This window comes from Erinaceus europaeus, chromosome 11 (assembly GCF_950295315.1).
Source record: "Erinaceus europaeus chromosome 11, mEriEur2.1, whole genome shotgun sequence".
NCBI lineage: Eukaryota > Metazoa > Chordata > Mammalia > Eulipotyphla > Erinaceidae > Erinaceus > Erinaceus europaeus.
The window spans coordinates 41,921,312-41,943,977 of NC_080172.1; the positions used below are offsets into that span (position 1 = coordinate 41,921,312).

Consider the following 22,666-nt stretch of genomic DNA (forward strand, 5'->3'; position numbering starts at 1 on the left):
GCTTCACAAGCAGTGAAGCAGGTCTGCAGGTGTCTTTCTCTCCCCCTGTGTCTTCCCCTCCTCTCTCCATTTCTCTGTCCTATCCAACAATGACATCAATAACAACAACAATAACTACAACAATAAAACAACAAGGGCAACAAAGTGAATAAATAAATAATTAAAAAGAAAAAATAGTAAGAGGGAGTCGGGCGGTAACGCAGCGGGTTAAGCGCACATGGTACAAAGCAACAAGGGCAACAAAAGGGAATAAATAATATTTTTAAAAAAGAAAAAAAATAAGAAGAAAAAAAACTAAAAATAATAAATAAATAAAAGTGAAAGGGGCCAGGAGGTGGCTCATCCAGTTGAGTGCACATGTTACTATGTACAAGGACCCAGGTGCGACCATCTGCTTACCCTTGCAGGGGACCACTTCAGGAGTAGTGAAGCAGGTCTGCAGGTGTCTGTCTACCTTTCTCTCTTCTCTATTTCTCCCTCCCCTCTCAATTTCTCTGTCCTATCAAATAAAATAGGGGGGAAAGTGAAGACACTACTGTCAAAAGAGCAGTGACAACAGTGAACACAGGTTAGAGGTCACCAAGAAGTCTCCTAGATATCCCCTAGTGAAAGGTTCCAGCCACCACCCCCCACAGCATCATTGTACAAGGAAAGTGGTCATGGTGAACAGGGACATGGGCAGGGCTTCTTACATGTCACAGAACATCACTTTGCTATACTTCAAAATGTATAGCTATTCTCAAATTATGGTCCACATGATGATAATTAATGGGAGAGTCCACTAAGCTGCCACAGCAAAATAAAAGCTAAGTATAGTCAGAAGGCTGGATGAAGGGAGCCAGTAAGATAGCTCATCTGGAAGGGTGACTAATTTGCCATGCCTGTGATCAACATTCAATTCCCTGGAATACCATATGGGAATACTATGACACTAGGGGGAAGTTTTGATGCTGGTATCTCTATCATGGCATGGGGGGGGTAGTGAAATAGCTCACATCTGTGCAGTTTTGCCATGTGCACATCTCAGGCTTGAGGCCAGCCCCCACAAACAACGCTAAAGGAAGATTTGGGGGCTGGGGAGACAGCACAGTGGTTATATAAAGAAAACTTTCATGCCTGAGGCCACCAGGTCTCAGGTTCAATCCCTAGCTCCACCATAAGCCAGAGCTGAATAGGGTTCTGGTCTCCTCTCTGTGTCTCTCTCTAAAATGGGCTGGGAAGTGCAACTGACTGAGCACACACGTTACAATGCAGAAGGACCCTGGTTCAAGCCCCCAATCTCCACCTGCGAGGGGGGCAGCTTAACCAGTGCTACAGGTATCTCTCTTGCCTATATATATACATATACCCCACCTCCCCTGCCCCTAGGGTCATCGCTGGGGCTTGGTGCCTGCACTCTGAATCCACGGCACCTGGAGGCCATTTTCTCCATTTTGTTGCCCTTGCTGTTACTGTTATCATCACTATTATTGTCACTTTTGTTGGACAGGTCAGAGAAAAATTGAGAGGAAGGGAAGACAGACACAGGAGGAGAGAAAGACAGATATCCAGTGGTCCAGTAGGTGGCACAGTGGATAAAGCATTGGGCTCTCAAGCATGAAGTCCTGAGTTCAATCCCCAGCAGCACATGTACCAGAGTGATATCTGGTTCTTTCTCTCTGAATAAATTTTATTTTTCTTTCTCAAAAATAAATTCTTTAAAAAAAAAAAAAGAAAAAGACACCTGAAGACCTCCTATACCACCTGTGAAGTGACCCCCCCCTGCAGGTGGGGAGCTGGGGGCTTGAACTGGGATCCTTACGCTGGTCTTTCTCTTTTTCTACCACCCCTCCCCCCTCTGAATTGTTCTGTTCTATCAAATAAAACAAAGAGCTGTAGAACAAGTAATAACTTTTAAAAAAAAAGAAAGGAAGCAAGCTAGCTTTGGTGATGTGGTCTCTTTCATGCTCTGTCTCTATCTACAAACAAAAACAAAAGTAGGCCTGGAGCAGAGAAGCTACTGCAATAACAAAGGCCATGTGATGGTGCTCTAGCAGCTTCCTCAGTGAATCTGGGGCACACCAGCCCTAGGCCACCTCTTAACAAGCACAGACACAAGTCACAGTATCGTCCAGCAGCCACCCAGGGGTTGAGATCTGGCTGCCTCCCTGGGACAGGTGCCTTTCTCAAGAGGCCCCCAAGAGATGGCATTCCAGGCAGGGGGAGATTACTCATCAGGCACCATCCTGCACAAACAGAATGGTGCTGGAACCAACACAAAGTACATCAGATCCAGAGCCTAGGCCTACCCTCAGGTTCAGGCTGTGTTCCCTAAACTCACTGGGCAAACAAATGTTTTCCCCGATGACTTCTTGTGGCCCAGGAGCTCTTTGGGGAGGCTGGGTTACGTTACATTCCACAAGATTTAGGAAATTATGTATGTGTGTGGGGGTGGCACCCTAATATTTCCACATAGGGTGGTTTTAGCAAGTGACAAGTGATGCACTCCAGGAAGAGGAAATCGTGCAGGCCCTCTGTGGACTGGCCAGTCTGTTTATTGTGAAAGGTGTTTGGCTGGGGCCCACCACAGAGAGGCAGAAGCTGGGTGTTGGCACTCCACTAACTGGTATTTATAGGCACTGTCATTTGAAGACATTTCCCCATGACTAGGGGGTGGAGGAGAAAGGCAGAGCAGGGAAAGGGTCAGATTGGTAACATGAAAAGAGAGCTGGTCGGGGCTCTAGGGCTTTCTCTGAACAGGCTGTAAGTGCCTGCCACATGGCTGTGCCTGGTCTCTTGGGTAACTTCTCTGTTCCAAATGTGCTCATCCAGAAAGCCTGGAAGGAGTCTCAAGTCAATGGACGACGGCAAGAAGCCGGAAGAAAGAGGGGGTGGACGAGAAGAAAAGCCCACATGTTCCCTGATCCTTGATCCCAAACCTCAGGGGCTGGGAAGATAGCGAAGCAGTTTACACAACAGACTCAGGCCTGAGGCTCTGAGGTCGTAGGTTCAATCTGAGGTCCCAGTACCACCATAAGCCAAAGTTGAGTAGTACTCTGGTTAAAAATAGATAAATATATACAGTTGAGGAGATAGCGTAGTGGTTATACAGAAAACCTTCCACACCTGACTGGGACACCAGTCGTCCCAGGTTCAGTCCCCAGCACCACAAGCCAGAGTTGGGCAGTACTCTGATTAAAACAAAACAAAAACAAACAAAAAATGAAGGAGAATAGGGAACTGCTGTTTACACCTTACCCTCCCCTTTCCTGGTACCATAGCTTCAGGCAGGCTCTAGGACAGAGAGGGTGTTTAAGTAGGTTATTTGTGGATGTGTACCCTCCCCCGCTACACACACACACACACACACACACACACACACATACACACACACACACACACACACACACACACACACACACACAGAGAGAGAGAGAAGCACTATGTGGCAGGCAGGAACTCCTAGTTCCTTGGACGTCCCTAGGCCCAAGCCCATCTGGTGGGGCATCTGGCTCTGAGCAGATGGGTCACTGAGTCCTGTCGTGGCTCCCCATCTCCATGCTACAATACCAAGATCACAACCTGGCCTGGGGACAACTGATACAGTGACAGCCATGGGGATCTGGGAGGACATCCTTGTGTCTTTGGTTGAGACCCGGCACCATAGGCTGTCTAGGGCCCTAACCTACCCTCACTACTGTCACATTCCCCGGGAAGCTTTGGGGCCTACTTGAGAGAAGAGGGGGTATAGAAAAATAGACACCTTGCAGCTATCAAGAACAATGAACCCACCTTCTCTGACCCATCTTGGACAGAGCTAGAAGGAATTATGTTAAGTGAACTAAGTCAGAAAGAAAGATGAGTATGGGATGATCCCACTCATCAACAGAAGCTGACTAAGAAGATCTGAAAGGGAAACTCAAAGCAGGACCTGATCAAATTGTAAGTAGGGCACCAAAGTAAAAACCCAGTGGTGAGGGGTAGGCATGTAGCTTCCTGGGCCAGTGGGGGGTGGGAGTGGGCGGGAGGGATGGGTCACAGTCCTTTGGTGGTGGGAATGGTGTTTATGTACACTCCTAGCAAAATGTAGACATATAAATCAGTAGCTAATTAATATGAGAGGGGGAAATCAATTGTATGTCTCAAAGTTTCTCAAAAGACAAACTGAATCTTTTTAATATATAGGCTATGTATTTGATATGCGGACTCTCTCAAAAGCCTAGACCAAGTAGATTAGAAGCTTCCAATAGCACAGCTATATACAAGATACTGGGTACTGTCCAGCAAACCATAACAAAGGGACTTTTCAAAGTTAACCCAATTAACAAATAATGTGATGATAATATTAACTATTGAGTGTCTTTTTGAACCCTAAGACAGCAGGAACCTCACATCTTCACTATAGAGCCCCTACTTCCCCCAGTCCTGGAACCCTTGGATAGGGCCCACTTTCCCGTATGCATCTCCCAATCCAAACCAAATAACATTGCATCTGCCGATCACAACCTAACCAAGGCAACGATTGCTACCTCAACATGCTTCACCTCAGAATGTATCCAGAGACTTCACGTGTGGAATGACAACCCTTCAGCTTCATTACTCGGGTGAGACCTTTCCTTTAATAGTACACTCTAATTTCATCTCAGGTAGTTCACTTTCTAACAAAGTCCCATAACCTAGATATACACCAGTTTCTGTGAGAGAGAGCTTATGTGCACACGTATCCATAAACTACTGCAAAATATATACCTGAAAGCAGGACTACACTAGAGTTTGCAGTGAGTACCTCCCTAACACTTCCTCTCCACTATTCCAAGCTTGGGATCCATGATTGCTCAACAAATTGTTTGGCTTCATATGTTAACTCTGTTATCAATCACCAGGTTCCAGATGCCACCAGGATGCTGGCTAGGCTTCCCTGGATTGAAGACCCCACCAATGTGTCCTGGAGCTCAGCTTCCCCAGAGTCACACCCTACTAGGGAAAGAGAGAGGCAGACTGGGGGTATGGACCGACCAGTCAACGCCCATGTTCAGCGGGGAAGCAATTACAGAAGCCAGACCTTCTACCTTCTGCATCCCTCAACGACCCTGGGTCCATGCTCCCAGAGGGATAGAGAATGGGAAAGCTATCAGGGGAGGGGGTGGGTTATAGGGATTGGGTGTTGGGAATTGTGTGGAGTTGTACCCCTCCTACCTTATGCTTTTGTTCACTAATCCTTTCTTAAATAAAAAATTAAAAAAAAAAAAAAAAAACACCAAAAAAAAAAAAAAGAAAAATAGACACCTGCAGACCTGCTTCACCACTTGTGAAGTGATCTCCCCCGCAGGTGAGGAGCTGGGGGGTCGATTGGGGGATCCTTGCGCCAGTCCTTGCACTTGGTACTGTGTGCGTTTAACCCAGTGTACCACCACCTGACCCCCAGCAGCACAATTTGTAATAGCCAAACCCTGGAGACAACCTAGGTGTCCAACAACTGATGAGTGGCTGAGTATGTTGTAAATATATATATAATTCAGCTATTAAAAATGGTAAATTCACCTTCTTCGGGGAGTTGGGCGGTAGCGCAGCGGTTAAGTGCACGTGGTGCAAAGCGCAAGGACCAGCATAAGGATCCCAGGTCGAGCCCCCGTCTCCCCACCTGCAGGGGAGTCGCTTCACAGGTGGTGAAGCAGGTCTTCAGGTGTCTGTCTTTCTCTCCCCTTCTGTGTCTCCCCCTCCTCTCTCCATTTCTCTCTGTCCGATCCAACAACGACAACATCAATAACAACAGCAACAATAAAAACAACAAAGGCAACAAAAGGGAAAATAAATAAATATAATAAAAAAATTTTAAAAAGTGGTCTGGGAGGTGGCGTAGTTGATAAAGCAGTGGACTCCCAAGCATGGGGTCTTGAGTTCAATATCCGGCAGCACATGTACCAGAGTGATGTCTGGTTCTTTCTCTCTCTCCTCCTATCTTTCTCACTAATAAATAAATAAAATCTTTTAAAAAAAATTTTTTAAGAAAGAAAACTAACAAAATAGAAAAGGTAATTTAAAAAAATATATTAAAAAAAATTCACCTTCTTCATCTCATCTTGGATGAAGCTTGAAGGAATCATGTTAAGTGAGATGAGCCAGAAAGAGAAAGGGGGCTGGGCGGTAGTGCAGCGGGTTATGCACACATGGCACAAAGTGCAAGGACCGGCGTAAGGATCTTGGTTCGAACCCCCGGCTCCCCACCTGCAGGGGGTTTACTTTATAAGTGGTGAAGCAGGTCTGCAGGTGTCTTTCTCTCACCCGTCTTCTCCTCCTCTCTTGATTTCTCTGTCCTCTCTAACAATGACAGCAATAATAATAACCACAACAACAATAAAAAACAAGGGCAACAAAAGGAAAAAACAGCCTCCAGGAGCAGTGGATTCGTAGTGCAGGCACCAAGACCCAGCAATAACCCTGAAGGAAGAAAAAAAAAAGGAAGAAAAGAATGGATATGGGATGATACCACTCACAGAAGTTGAAAATAAAAACAGAATGGGGCAGGAGTGGGGGGGGGGAGTGTTCATGTCCCGGAACATGATGGTAGAGAAGGACCTAAGTGAGGGGTTAGAATGTTATTTGGAAAACTGAGAAAGTTACACGTCCCAACTTCTGTATTTTACTATTGACTGTAAACCATTAATCCCACCAATTAAAAAAAAAATGTCAGTAACATTTGAAAACAAACAAATTTTGCAGCCCAGGAGGTGGTGCACCTGGATAAGTATGCACAGGGACCCAGGTTCAAGCCCTTGGTCTCCACCTGCAGGGGGAAAGCTTCCCGAGTAGTGAAACAGGTCTACAGGTGTCTCTCTCCCTCTCTATTATCTCCCCCCTCTTCTCAATTTCTCTGTCTCTATCCAATAATAAAAAAAAGACTTAAAATAAACAAAAAAAGCATAAGATTATGCAAAAAAGACTCTCATGCCTGAGGCTCTGAGGCTCTGAGGCTCCAAGGCTTCAGGTTCAATCCCCCCACCACAATCCAAGAGCTAAGTAGTGCTTTGATAAAAATAAATAAGAGGCCAGGCAGTGGCGCACCTGGTTAAAGTGTACACTTTATAGTGCGCAAAGACCAGGGTTCAAGCCCCTGGTCCCCACCTGCAGAGGGAAAGTTTCATGATTGGTGAAACAGGATTGCAGGTGTCTCTCTTCCCCTTCCTCTCAATTTCTCTGTCTCTAATAACAGATAAATAATAAAAACAAATAAAAATAAATCCGGAGTTCAGTCCCTAACACTACATATGTCAGAGTGATGCTCTGGTTCTCTTTCTTATGTTAATGAGTAAATATTTTATATTCTTATTATAATTATTTTAAATATCTTATTCATTAATTTTATTTATTGGATAGAGACAGAAATCAAGAGGGAAAAGAGAGATAAGACAGCTGAAGCACTTGCCTCACCATTTATGAAGCTTCCCTCCTCCAGGTGGTGACCAACCAGCAAAGTGTGCAACCACTAGGCCCTGGAAAATCCTTTTTAAAAATAAATCTTGGGAGTCGGGCTGTAGTACAGCAGGCTAAGCGCAGGTGGCGCAAAGCACAAGGACCGGCATAAGGATCCGGGTTCGAACCCCAGCTCCCCACCTGCAGGGGAGTCGCTTCACAGGCGGTGAAGCAGGTCTGCAGGTGTCTGTCTATCTTTCTCTCCTCCTCTCTGTCTTCCCCTCCCTCTCTCCATTTCTCTCTGTCCTATCCAACAACAACAACAACAATAATAACTACAACAATAAAACAACAAGGGCAACAAAAGGGAAAAAATAAATAAAATAAATATAAAAATAAATAAATAAAAATAAATCTTAGGGGCAGGGGTAAGTAGTATAATGGTTATGCAAAGAGACTCTCATGCCTGAGCCTCTTAAGTCCCAGGTTCAATTCCCTGTACCACCATAAGCCAGAGCTGAACAGTGCTCTGGTTAAAAATAAATAACAAGGGTCAGGTGGTAGTGCAGAGGGTTAAGCGCACATGGCACAAAGCACAAGGACTAGTTTAAGGATCCCGGTTCAAGCCTCTGGCTCCCCACCTGTAGGGGGGGGTCACTTGACAAGCGGTGAAGCAGGTCTGCAGGTGTCGATCTTTCTCTCCCCCTGTCCTGTCCAGCAACAAAAATTAGTGGCAACAATAACAATAATGACAAAGGCAGCAAGAAGGGCAACAAAATGGGGGGGGAAAGATCATCAATCCTTAAAAAAATAAATGAATAAAATTTAAAAATAAATCTTGTGGGGGCGGGGTGGAGGTGCACCTGGTTGAGCGCATGTGTTACAATGCACAAAGGCTGGGGGCTAAGCCCCCCGGGCCCTACCTGCAGGAGGAAAGCTTTACAAGGGGTGAAGTCGTGTTGCAGGTGTCTCTGTCTCTCTTCCTCTCTATCACCCCTTTCCCTCATGACTTCTGGCTGTCTGTATCCAATAAATAAATAAATAATTTTTATTAAGATCTTTTTAAAATATTTTATTTGTCCTATTTTTGAGAGAGATACAGAGAGACACACACAGAGAGAAACACCAGAGCACTGCTCAGCTTTGGCTTATGGTGGTACAGGGGATTGAACCTGGGACTTTAGAGCCTCAGGCATGAGAGTCTCTTTGCATAACCATTATGCTATCTACCCCCACCCATAAATAATTTTTAAAAGTTAAATAAATAAATCTGTGGTCTGGGAGGTGGCCCAGTGGATAAGGCACTGGACTATTAAGCATGAGGTCTTACATTCCATGTCTGGTATCATATGTGCCAGAGTGATGCTCTGGTTCTCTCTCTTCCTTTTATCATTAGTTATTTATTTAATTTTTTTTAAGAAAGAGTAAAAATCCTGGGTCATGCACATGGTAAAGTAGCACACTGTCCAAGTGAGCTATTTTGCCAGCCCCTCTCCCTTTCATTAAATCTTTTCTTTAACCCTCCTCCCCCAATAAATAAATCTTAAAAAATAAATCTTGAGGGGAGTCGGGCGGTAGTACAGAGGGTTAAGCGTATGTGGCGCAAAGTGAAAGGACCAGCATTAGGATCCAAGTTTGAGCGCTGGCTCCCCACCTGCAGGGGAGTCACTTCACAGGTGGTGAAGCAGGTCTGCAGGTGTCTATCTTTCTCTCTCCCTCTGTGTCTTCCCCTCCTCTCTCCATTTCTCTCTGTCCTATCCAACAACAACGACATTCATAACTACAACAATAAAACAAGGGCAATAAAAGGGAATAAATAAATATTAAAAAAACTGTTTTAAAAAAAAAATAATAAAAATCCTAAGGGGTTAGGTGGTGGTGCACTAGGTTAAGCACACATAGTATGAAGTGCAAGGATGCCGGTACAAGTCCCGGCTCCCCATCTGAAGGGGAGTCGATTCACAGGTGGTGAAGCAGGTCTCCCTCCACCTCCCCTCCCAATTTCTCTCTGTCCTATCAAAAAAAAAAAAAAAAAAAAAATGGTTGCAGGTGCAGTGGATTCGTAGTGCAGGCACCGAGTCCTCAGGGTAAACTTGAAGGCAAGTTAATTAATTAATTAATTAATTAATCTTTTTAAAATTATTATTATTTTCTTTTTCATTATTTATTTATTTATTCCCTTTTGTGGCCCTTGTTTTTATTGTTGTTACTGATGTCGTCATTGTTGGATAGGACAGAGAGAAATGGAGGAGGGGAAGGCAGAGACAGGGAGAAAAAGAGACACCTGCAGACCTGCTTCACCGCCTGTGAAGCGACTTCCCTGTAGGTGGGTAGCCTGGGGCTCGAACTGGGAACCTTATGCCGGTCCTTGTGCTTTGCACTATGTGTGCTTAACCCACTGCACTACCGTCCGACTCCCCCATAAATTAATAAATCTTGTAAGTCAAGAATGGGCTGGGGAGATGACATAATAGTTATGTAAAAGAATTTCATGCCTGAGGCTCCAAGGTCCCAGTTTAATCCCCAGCTTCACCATAAACCAGAGCCGAGCAGTGCTCTGGTCTTTCTCTCTGTAGCTCTCATTAAAATAAAATAAACAATATTTTAAAAAGTCAAGAACACCGGGAGTCAGGTGGTAGGGCAGAGGGCTAATTGCACATGGTGCAAAGCACAAGGACCGGCTTAAGGATCCCAGTTCAAGCCCCAGCTCCCCACCTGCAGCGGGGGTTGCTTCACAGGTGGTGAAGCAGGTCTACAGGTGTCTGTCTTTCTCTCCCCCTCTCTGTCTTCCCCTCCTCTCTCCATTTTTCTCTGTCCTATCCAACAACGAAATCAACAACAATAATAACCACCACAACAATGAAAAACAACAAGGGCAACAAAAAGGAAAATAAATAATATATTAAAAAAAAAAAATCGTGGTCCGGGAGGTGGCTCAGTGATAAGGCTTTGGACTCCCAAGCATGAAGTCCTGAGTTCGATCCCCGGCAGCACATGTGCCAGAGTGATGTCTGGTTCTTTCCCTCTCCTTCTATCTTTCTCATTAATAAATAAAATCTTTAAAAAACAAAATCAAGAACACCTAGATATAGACTAGGGAGTTAGCATAAGCAGTTATGTAAAAGACACTGAGGTTCCTAGATCCCAAGTTCATTTCCCAACATGACCATGAACCAGAACTGAGTGGTGTTCTGGTAAACAAACAACAACAAACACTAGATGTTCTGTAAGCAACAGGGTGGAGTAAAGCTTCCAGGCTCAGGCCCTAGCGTGAAATGGGGGAAACAGCAATGCTAAAGTCAGCATGGGGCTTAGTAGGAACTGCCAAACTCCCCGGGCCTAGGCCCTGGGACTCACCTGATGAAGTACATGAGTCCATTCAGAGTCACTGTCTTGGGGGCAAAGGACCAGGGTGGGAGTTGGCCACAGTCCACCAGCGACCACAGATCAGTGTCTGGGTCGTAGCACTGCATCACCATGGTCTCCTTGCCAGCCAGGGAGCCTATGGCATAGAGGCGGCCACGGCAGGCGGTGGTGGAGCAGTTGTCCATAGGGTAGGTCATGGGCTGCAGAGCCTCCCAGGAATCAGTCGTGTGATCGTAGCGCTCTGTGCTATCAGCAGCCACCACATACAGCAGCCCATCCAGCACTGAGGAACTGTGATACTCTCGGGCCTTCAACATAGGTGCTACCTCCGTCCACTCATTCACGCTGGAGTTATAGCGCCACACACAGTCATAGAGCCGGGAGCCATCTGATCCACCTGTGGGGATGCAAATGGGACAGACAGCTGGTCAACCCACAACCCTTCAAAGTGACTCACCCACCCCTACTTCCCTCAACTGCTGAGAGGGTGTCATCTCCTAGAGAGGAAGTAAACACATATCCTCTTGCACCAAGAGCAGACCAGAGGTGCTGTGGTCAGGCTGACAGAATCGGCAAGCCACATTGTTAAAACAGCCTACAAAGGCGCTGGAGTCACAATCCTTTTTTTCTTTTAAATTAATTTTATTTTTTATTGTGGGTAGAGACAGACCAAAATTGAGAGAAACACCTGCAGCACTGCTTCAGTACTCATGAAGCTTTCCCCTTGCAGGAGGGAACCAGGGGCTTAATGCACGATCCTTCCACTTTGCTCAACTAGGTGCACAGCCATCTGACCCCTAAAGCCACACTTCTGCAGTCAAATGCTCTACCACTGAGCTATACCCCCACTCTTGAAGCCACAATTCTAAAGGGACAGTAATTTGGGTTGGACACATACATACACCATCAAACATCCCAACTACACTGGAGAGCAGCAGGTCTCTATTAATTCTTCTGCTGCATCCCCACCTCTTATAGGCCATGCCATCCCAGGACAAGGGACAATCTTCCTCACACTGTAAGCAAGAGCTCCCCAACACAAAGGTTCTTAGTAGGCTTGCATACTAGATTCTTCCTTATTTTTGTAAATATTTATTTGTTTATTTTTTTGCCTCCAAGGTTATCACTGGGGCTAGGTGCCTGCACTACAAATCCACTGTTCCTAGAGGCCATTTTTTTTTCATTTTGTTGCCGTTGTTATTTTGTTATGCTTTTGTTGTTGGACAGGACAGAAATCGAGGGGGTCAGGTGGTAGTGCAGCAGGTTAAGCACAGGTGGTGCAAAGCGCAAGGACCAGCATAAGGATACCGGTTCGTTTTGAGCCCCCGGCTCCCTACCTGCAGAGGAGTCGATTCACAAGTGGTAAAGCAGGTCTGCAGGTGTCTACCTTTCTCTCCCCCTCTGTCTTCCCCCTCCTCTCTTCTCTCTGTCCTATCTAACAATGACAACAACAATAGTAACTACAACAATAAAAAGAAACAAGGGCAACAAAAGGGAATAAATAAATAAATAAATAAATCAGAAAAAAAAGGATAGAAATTGAGAGGAGGGGGAGAGAAAGATAAGACACCTGCAGACCTGCTTCACCGATTATGAAGTGACTCCCCCTGCAGGTGGGGAGCTGGGGGCTCGAACTGGGATCCTTACACCAGTCCTTGCGCTTCGCACCATGTGTGCTACTGCCTGGCGCCCCCCCTTCTTTTTTCTTTTTTTTTCCCTTATTTTTTCTTTCTTTTTTTTATATTTATTTATTTATTTTCCCCTTTGTTGCCCTTGTTGTAGTTATTGTTGTTACTGATGTTGTTGTTGTTAGATAGGACAGAGAGAAATGGAGAGAAGAGGGTAGACAGAGATGGGGAAAGAAAGACAGACACCTGCAGACTTGCTTCACCACCTATGAAGCAACTCCCCAGCAGGTGGGAAGCCAGGGGCTCGAATTGGGATCCTTAAGCCGGTCCTTGCGCTTTGTGTCACGTGCGCTTAACCCGCTGTGCTACAGCCTGACTCCCTCCTTATTTTTTCATTGTCACTGACTTCATTACTCAAAGATAACTTTTTCAGGTATAGAGAGACATGGGCTGGCAAAATAAACTCACTTGGATAGTGTTTCATTTTTTTTGGTTGTTGTCTGTTTTTTGTTTTTTTTTTTACCAGAACACTGTTCAGTTCTGGCTTATGCTGGTGCAGGGGACTGAACCTGAGATGTTGGAGCCTCAGGCATGAGAGTCTGTTTGCATAACCATTATGCCATCTACCCTCCGCCTGGATAGTGTTTCTTTGTCATATGTGTGACCCTCCCCTATCAATTTCCCTTTTTTTAAACAAAAAATATTTATTTATTTATAATTGGATAAAGATAGAAACTTAGAGGGGGTGGTCCAGGAGGTGGCACAGTGGATAAAGTATCAGACTCTCAAGCATGAGGTCCTAAATTCAATCCCTGGCAGCACATGTACCAGAGTGATGTCTCGTTCTTTCTCTTTCTCTCTCCCTCTCTCCTTTTGCATTAATAAATAGATGAAATCTAAAAGAAAAAAAGAAACTGAGAGGGGGAAAGGAGAATAGTGAGTAAGAGAGATAGAGAGATACCTGCAGCCCTGCTTCACCACTCATGTAACTTTCCAGTGAGAACCAGGAGCTTGAACCTGCATCCTTGTGCACTGTAATGTGTGTGCTTAACCAGATATGCCATTGCCTGACCTACCCCCATTTCTCTGTACTATCAGAGAAGTAAATAAATATAAAAGAGAAAGAGATGGAGTGAGAGTGATAGAACACACAGAGAAAGAAAGAGACTACAGCACCAAAACTTCTCCTAGTGCAGTGGGGCCAAGCTCAAACCCATGTCAAGTGCATGGCAACGGTAAGCTCTTGATTGAGGCACAGTTCACTAAAATGTTTTGATTGGAAAAATCTCAACAAAGACAACATAAGGTGGCACCTTATCATCTTCATGGCCCAGGTTTAAGCTTTGGCATCACATGGGATTCTATGGCACCAGAGAAAGCTCCAGTGCTATGGTGTCTCTCCCTCTTTCTCTCTGAATGAAATAGATGGCCCAGGAGGCTGGGTGGTGGTGCACCTGGTGCACATGTTAAAATGTGCAATGACCCAGGTTCGAGCCCCTAGTCCCCACCTACAGGGGGAAAGATTTGCAAGTGGTGAAGCAGTGTTGCAGGTGTCTCTCTCCCCCTCTATCACCCCTTTTCCTCTCAATTTCTGACTGTATTGGGAGTCAGGCGGTAGCGCAGCGGGTTAAGCGCATGTGGCACAAAGCACAAGGACCAGCATAAGGGTCCCGGTTCGAGCCCCAGCTCCCCACCCGCAGGGGAGTCCCTTCACAAGCAGTGAAGCAGGTCTGCAGGTGTCTACCTTTCTCTCCCCCTCTCTCCACTTCTCTGTCCTATTTAACAACGATAACAACAATAACTACAACAACAATGAAAAACAAGGGCAACAGAAGGGAAAATAAATATTTTTTAAAAATTTAAAAACATTAAAAAATTCTGGCTGTCTCTATCCAATAAATAAATAAAGATAAAAAAAACATAATGGGGAGTCGGGCAGTGGCGCAGCGGGTTAAGCGCATGTGGCACAAATCGCCAGGACCTGCGTAAGGATCCCAGTTCGAGCCCCTGGCTCCCCACCTGCAGGGGAGTCGCTTCACAGGCGGTGAAGCAGGTCTGCAGGTGTCTGTCTTTCTCTCCTCTCTGTCTTCCCCTCCTCTCTCCATTTCTCTCTGTCCTATCCAACAACAACGACATTAATAACCACAACAACGTTAAACAACAAGGGCAACAAAAAGGAAAATAAATAAATAAAGACTTAATTTATTAAAAAAAAAAAAACATAATGGTGGGTTAAGTGCAGGTGGTACAAAGCACAAGGACTGGTGTAAGGACTCCGGTTCGAGCCCCCAGCTCCCCACCTGCAGGAGATTCGCTTTACAAGCAGTCAAGCAGGTCTGCAGGCGTCTATCTTTCTCTCCGCTCTCTTCCCCTCCTCTTTCCATTTCTCTCTGTCCTATCCAACAACAACAACATCAATAACAACAACAATAATAACTACAACAATAAAAACAAGGACAACAAAAGGGAATAAATAAATATTTTTAAAAAATAAAAAAGAAAATAGATGGCCCAGGAGGGATGAGATTGAGTGTAAAAGAAAAAAGAGGGAGTCGGGCGGTAGCGCAGTGGGTTAACCGCCTGTGGGGCAAAGCACAAGGACCAACGTAAGGATCCCGGTTTGAGCGCCCGGCTCCCCACCTGCAGGGGAGTCGCTTCACAGGCAGTGAAGCTGGCCTGCAGGTGTCTATCTTTCTCTCCCCCTCTCTGTCTTCCCCTCCTCTCTCCATTTCTCTCTGTCCTATCCAACAAAGACAACATCAATAACTACCACAATAACTACTACAACAATGAAAAAGCAGCATCAAGGGTAACAAAAGGGAAAAGAAAAAGAGGGCGGGGGTAGACAGCATAGTGGTTATGCAAAGAGACTGTCATGCCTGAGGCTCTGAAGTCCCGGGTTCAATCCCCTACACCACTATAAGCCAGAGTTGAGCAGTGCTCTGGTGTTTCTCTGTCTTTCTCTGCATCTCTCTCAAAAATAAAATAAATAAAATATTTAAAAAAAAAAAAAGTCCACCTGTATCTAGTTTCATTTTTCTTTAGTCTGAAACCTGTGCACTAAGATAGTGAGTCCTGGCTGAGGAGATAGCATAATACAAAAGAGTTTCATGCCAGAGCACCTGGTTTAGTGCATACACCACACAGTGTACAAGGACCCAGGTTCCCACCTGCAATGGAAAAGCTTCATGAGTGGTGAAGCAGGACTGCAGGTGCTTCTGTCTCCTCTCTATTTCCCCCTCTCTCTCAATTTCTGTCTATGCAATAATAAGTAAATGAGCATTACAGTTTTTTTCATGCCTGAGACTCTGAGGTCCTAGGCTCAATTCTGAGCACCATAACATGCCAGAGCTGAGCAGTACTATGGTCCCAATTTGTGTGTGTATATGTCTCTATCTCTCTCTCAGTAAAATAAATAAAATCTTTAAAAACAAAAAAAGATGGGGCAGGGGTAAATAGCATAATGGTTATGCAAAGAGACTCTTATGCCTTAAGCTCTGAAGTCCCAGGTTCAATCCCCAGCACCACCATAAACCAGAGCTGATTAGTTTCCTGGTTAAAAAAAAAAAAAAAAGGGATTATGTTCAATCCCCCACACCACCGTGAGCCAACCAAAGCTGAACAGTGCTCTGGTTACAAAAAGGATTATGGTGGTCCGGGAGTTGGCACAGTGGTAAAGCTTTAGACTCTCAAGCATGAAGTCCCAAGTTCAATCCCCGGCAGCACATGTGCCAAAGTGATGTTCTTTCTCTCTCTTCCTATCTTTCTCATAAATAAATAAAATCTTAAAAAAAAAAAAAAAGGATTATGAACTGGAGTAAGGATCCCGGTTCGAGCCCCCGACTTGACTCCCCACCTGCAGGGGAGTCACGGTGAAGCAGGTCTGCAGGTGTCTATCTTTCTCTCCCCACTGTGTTCCCCTCCTCTCTCCATTTCTCTCTGTCCTATCCAACAACAATGACATCAATAACAACAACAATAATAGCTACAACAATAAAACAAGGGTTACAAAAGGGAATTAAAAATATTTAAAAACTAAAAAAAAGGATTATGAACCCACATTTACATAACTTCCATTACAGGAATTAATTGTTCTATTATCAGTTATTGTTGTATGCAATTTATAAAGTTCTATAAAGCACCATTTCATTGTAGGCATGTATATAGAAGGAAAAACCATCTATATATAGGGTTAGGTACTATTGGCACTTCAGGCAGCCACTGGAGGCCGGGTGGTAGTGCAATGAGTTAAGTACACATGGCACAAAGCCCACAGACCAGAATAAGAAATACATTCTGATTTTGGTGGTGATGGTGGGGGGTAGGCACTACTAAATACTATTTGTATCTATTTCAAAAATAAATAAAGCACCACTGGTGCTAGCTGTAATTGTAAATTAAACCAGACCTATCTAGGGCATAAAAACTCCTACAGTATGAAGGGACCCCGCCCCCCAAGAATTCTGGGAGCTGCATTCCCACTCCCTGCTGGCGCCATGGGATAGAATAGACAGGACATTCTATCTCACAGCCCTGAGCTTTTAAAGGGAGAAAAGAGAGATCCTGTAAGTCCCCTAGGCTGGCTGGCTTGTCTGCCTCCCAAGGAGAATGGAGTTGAGAAGCAGCTGAAGCCAGTCATGACCCCATCCCCAGGCAGGGCAGCTGTATGGAATGACCCAGCCACCTGTCTAAATGCTAAGAATCAGCTGCTCAGCTAAGACATTTATGGCAGACTGCAAAGCTAGGGCAAGTCTGACCAGTTCTGGGAGTTCACTGGGCAGGATCTGGTGGCAGACACCCCAACAACACAGAGCCCTCAGATCACAAAGGTACTAATTCTGGCAGGGGCTGAACTAGGCCAATGACTGCAGCAAAAGAACTGAGCATGTCCTTGAGCCTGCGTCTCCCCCAACCCCATCAGTCAGAGCCCTGCAATAATCCTGGAACAGCTCAGAGCTGCCTCTTTGGAGGGTGCCACCTCTCTGTGACAGCACTCGGAGCCTCCCTGTCTGATGACAGCCTTGGGCAGGGCCCCACACTCTGCTTCTTCCCTTATATAGTCCTCACGGAGGCCGCCCCTCCTCAATCCTTCAGAAGGAGGTTGCATCTGGTTTGCACAGGGAATTCAGTCAAATGAAAAATGTGGGAGAAGCCCAGGACTGGGGCAGGCTGGGAGCCACCCAGCATGACTAGGCAGTGTTTTGGCTTTTGAGCCAAGCAAATGGAAGAAATCCTCTTAGCATGTGACTGTGTTTACAGTGGCGGGCAGGGAGCAGCCTAAATACCATGTGATCCACAGCACACAGCCTGGGTGCAGGCCCAAAGGAACCTTGTCACTGGTGATATCATGAGTGTGTTAAGGAGGCCTGTGGGGCTCAGTTGGGAGGGGAGACTGGATTGCTCAGCGTGGCAGTTTCTGGCCAGCCTTTGGATTCCTTAAAGGAGGAAATGAAAGCACCCTTTGTGTGTGGTGAATGCTCCAGTATCTTGCACCTAAATGGGTGTTAAGGGAGATGGGGGGGTGCACCTCTCAGGCAAGAAGAACAGTGACCCACAAGCAGTTACTTGTCCCTGACCACACAGGAGACTCTTCTTCTGGGTTGAAAGTATCAACTCCAGTAATGTCCCCAGAGACTAATTTGAGTGGAATGGAAAATACGCTTTGTACGCAGGGGTGATCTCTATAGACTGACTTTTGGGCAGATGACGCCCAACCTAGAGACGCTTACCTGGAGTCTGGGGCAGTGGGTAGACCTTGGGTCCTCCTGAACCGTTCCAGCCCACTCACCTGTCACGTAGATGTCGTTGCCCAGAGCCACGATGCTATAGCCCCCGCCCAGGTGGTCAGGGAACTCAGCCAGGTAGCGCCACTGGCCAGTCTGGGGGTTGTAGCAATCGACGGTGACAAGTTCGTCGCAATCTTGGTCACAGCCGCCCACGAGGACAAGGATCTCGGCGAGGCCGGTGGAGGGGCGGGGACGCATGCGGGGACAGGGCCCACGATCGTGGCGATCGTAGCGCGCCGCCTGGAAGTCGCGAGCCTCCCGCAGCAGGCGCAGACAGGGTGGACATCGCGCCACCAGCGGCTCGGCCTCGACGTGCGCCAGCAGGTAGAAGCGACGTACGAAGGGCAGGCGCACAGCCTCGAGGAGCTGCGGCCAGTGCGCGGCGCGGCGCGGCAGGTCAGCGCGCACCCAGCGCAGCGCCAGCTGGTAGGCGGCCTCTTCCTTGGGCACGCATAGCCCATCGTCGCGCAGGTAGCGCAGCAGGCGTGCCAGCGGCAGGCGCTCCAGCTGCTCGGCTCCCAGCTCGCCCACGTGGCGCAGGATGAAGCGCTGCGCCGCGTTCGCCAACCCCGCGCAGCTGAAGGCCTCGGCGAAGTCCTGCATGTCCAGGCAGTTAGCCAGGTCAAGCTGCTGCTGCAGGAAAGCACCGCAAGCCTCCTTCACGGCCGGAAACTGCAGCAGGTCGGCGGCACGCAGCAGCGGCTCTGCGTTGTCGCCGCTCACCGCCACGCGGCCCGTGTAGCTGAAGTCGAGCAGCAGCTGCAGCATGTCGGGCGGCACTCCGTGCAGGCGCACCCGCTCGGCGCGGCTCTCGCGCAACTGCCCTGCGAACATGGCGCGGAAGTAGGGGCTGGCAGCTGCCAGCACGGCGCGGTGCGCTGGGAAGTCGCGCCCGCCCGCCGCCTCCAGGGTCACGTCCAGGAACTTGCGCTCGGCGCGCAGCTGGCTCAGACCACGCAAAAGACTCAGTGCGTGAGCGGGGTCGGAGAAGGGCAGCACGGCCAGGGGCGCCGGCCGCTCCATAGTGGCTAAGCTGCGGAGCGTAAGCCTTCGGGACACCGCGGCCACAGCCTGCGGGAGAGACGTTGCGCGGCCGACCTCGCTACTATAAATACTGCCGGGCACCTAGGCCTCCGCGGGGCGGTTCCGGCGGAGGGCGGGGCACCACCGATACCGCCCATTTAACCCCACCGAGCCGGGTGCCACCGCCCGCCTTCCCTGCCGGAGCGCGCCGGCTCGTTCTCTCTGCTTCGGTGTCCACCCCCGCTCTCCAGGCTGAGTCATTGCCCGCCCCCGTTCCCTCTCTCCACCCTTCCGGGGCTTCCAGCGCCCTCCCGCCAACGCCCGAACCTGGGACGGTGGTGACAAGTGTCCTTTCTGAGGGGTGTCCCTGCGCGTACCGCGACCCGAGGCTCCCAGGGGCCTGCCTACACTGACTCGGGCCGGCTGCCCAATGAAACCCAGGAGAGGCGAGCCTGGCGCCCGAAACCCAAGCCTATCCTCTCGCACCAGACTTAGATTTCACAATTGAGTCCTCCAGCCCCTGGCAGGCTGTTTGTACAATGGCTATTTTATTATTTCTTTTTAAAAATTTACTTATTTTTATTTTGGAACTCTACTAGCTCTGAGGCTGCAAGCTAACTCGACTGCAGGAATGATTTCGACAAAAGATTTTTCACAGTTCTGGGCCAAAGTTTTTAGAGGTCTTCCCCCCCCCCCCCCAACGTTGAAGCAACTCGGGGATGGGTGCCAGGAATCTGCTTCACTGTTGTCCCTGCATAAGTTTGAAACTTGACTAAGTCGGTCATTAACTTTTAGTCAGCATATAGGGCTCGGTTTCAGTTCCTGATTGATTCATAGACTCACTGGCCCCAGAGTTGTCCTCCAAAGAAGGCAGAGTCTACTTTGGGTTCAAGACCCCTGGCCTCCTTGCCTGAAAATAGAAACGGGAAAGAAAGTTAGGATAGAAAAAAATTCGTAGGACTTAGTAATGTTATATGATTCAACTGAACAAAGAACTGAAGCACTAGAAAATCCGGGGAAACCACACTGATCCCTATTCCATGACAAAGGGCACTTCAGATCTGGGGTTAGCACCTTCAGCTCAAGGTCAGACAGGAGACTGCCTTAAATATCAAGAGGATGTGGCCTTTCCAAAATATCACAGGTTACTTGTGGGGTAATGGTAAAGATGGATGGAATTCTTGTTAATGGTGACAAATTTTTTATCTTGATTGGGGTTCTGGTTACATGACTATGTATTTGTTGAAAGAACTCAATCGTACACTTTTTTTTTTAATTTAAGAAAGGATTAATTAACAAAACCATAGGGTAGGAGGGGTACAACTCCACACAATTCCCACCGCCCAATCTCCATATCCCACCCCCTCCCCCGATAGCTTTCCCATTCTCTATCCCTCTGGGAGTATGGACCCAGGGTCATTGTGGGTTGCAGAAGGTAGAAGGTCTGGCTTCTGTAATTGCTTCCCCGCTGAACATGGGCGTTGACTGGTCGGTCCATACTCCCAGTCTGCCTCTCTCTTTCCCTAGTAGGGTGGGTCTCTGGGGAAGCTGAGCTCCAGGACATATTGGTGGGGTCTTCAATCCAGGGAAGTCTGGCCGGCATCCTGATGACACCTGGAACCTGGTGACTGAAAAGAGAGTTAACATACAAAGCCAAACAAATTGTTGAGCAATCATGGACCCAAAGCTTGGAAAAGTGGAGAGGAAGTATTAGGGAGGTACTCACTGCAAACTCTAGTGTACTTCTGCTTTCTTACTTTGGTGCCATACTCCAAACTCAGTCAATTTCTGCTTTGCGTTTCTACTTCTTCTTTTTTTTTTTTTTTTACATGCATAACATTCCCCAGATTCCCACTTAACAATACAACCCCCACTATTTCATTCATCATTTTTCATGGACCTGTATTCTCCCCACTCCCCCACCCCCCCAGAGTCTTTTACTTTGGTATAATACTCCAATTCCATTTCAGGTTCGACTTGTGTTTTCTTTTCTAATCTTGTTTTTCAACTTCGGCCTGAGAGTGAGATCATCCCGTATTCATCCTTCTGTTTCTGACTTATTTCACTCAACATGATTTTTTCAAGGTCCATCCAAGATCGGCTGAAAACAGTGAGTAGTATTCCATTGTGTATATATACCACAACTTGCTCAGCCACTCATCTGTTGTTGTCCAAGCAACCTGGGTTGCTTCCAGGTTTTGGCTATTACAAATTGTGCTGCCAAGAACATATGTGTACACAGATCTTTTTGGATGGATGTGTTGGGTTCCTTAGGATATATCCCCAGGAGGGGAATTGCAGGGTCATAGGGTAGGTCCATTTCTAGCCTTCTGAGAGTTCTCCAGACTGTTCTCCACAGAGGTTGGACCAATTGACATTCCCACCAGCAGTGCAGGAGGGTTCCTTTGACCCCACACCCTCTCCAGCATTTGCTGCTGTTACCTTTTCTGATGTGTGACATTCTCACAGGAGTGAAGTGATATCTCATTGTTGTCTTGATTTGCATTTCTCTGACAATCAGAGACTTGGAGCATTTTTTCATGTGTTTCTCGGCCTTTTGGATCTCTTCTGTGGTGAATATTCTGTCCAAGTCCTCCCCCCATTTTTGGATGGGATTATTTGTTGTCTTGTTGTTGAGTCTGGCAAGCTCTTTATATATGTTGGTTATTAAATTCTTATCTGATGTATGGCATGTAAAGATCTTCTCCCATTCTGTGAGGGGTCTCTTCATTTGGCTAGTGGTTTCTTTTGCTGTGAAGAAGCTTTTTAATTTGATGTAGTCCCATAGGTTTATACTTGCCTTAGTCTTCCTTGTAATTGGATTCGTTTCATTGAAAATGTCTTTAAAATTTATGCGGAAAAAAGTTCTGCCAATATATTCCTCTAAGTATCTGATAGTTTCTGGTCTAACATCCAAGTCCTTGATCCACTTGGAATTTACTTTTGTATTTGGTGAAATACAGTGATTCAGTTTCATTCTTCTGCATGTTTCAACCCATTGTTTCCAACACCATTTGTTGAAGAGACTCTGCTTCCCCCATATAATAGTCTGGGCCCCTTTGTCAAAGATTAGATGTCCATACGTGTGGGGCCTCATTTCTGGGCTCTCAATTCTATTCCACTGGTCAGTGTGTCTGTTCATGTTCCAGTACCAAGCAGTTTTGATGACAATGGCCCTATAATACAGTTTGAGATCTGGCAGTGTGATGCCTCCGGTTCTGTTCTTTTTTCTTAAGATTGTTTTGGCAATTCTAGGTCTTTTCTGGTTCCAGATAAACATTTGTAGCATTTTTTCTATTCTCCTAAAAAACGTGCTTGGGATCTTGATGGGGATAGCATTAAATTTGTAGATTGCTCTGGGTAATATATTCATTTTGATGATGTTAATTCTTCCAACCCATGAACATGGGATATCTTTCCACTTCTTTGTGTCTTTTTCAATTTCTTTGAGTAGTGACTCATAATTTTCAGTAT

General features: G+C 46.6%; 1 protein-coding gene across 3 annotated transcripts in view; it reads right to left on the reverse strand.

Moving 5' to 3' along the window:
- The window catches only part of KLHL21 (kelch like family member 21), a 32,458-nt gene extending 13,029 nt beyond the window's left edge, over positions 1–19,429 (reverse strand). For 2 of the 3 annotated variants that reach the window (XM_060201363.1, XM_060201364.1), the window contains exons 1-2: positions 18,172–19,429; positions 10,747–11,152 (exon numbers count right to left, since the gene is read on the reverse strand). In XM_060201363.1, coding sequence (XP_060057346.1) covers positions 10,747–11,152; positions 18,172–19,192 — 1,427 coding nt within the window. In that variant the 5' untranslated portion in view covers positions 19,193–19,429. The remainder of the gene's footprint in view (positions 1–10,746; positions 11,153–18,171) is intronic. The other variant, XM_007532748.3, reaches the window with a different exon arrangement.
- Between the last annotated feature and the right edge of the window lie 3,237 nt (positions 19,430–22,666).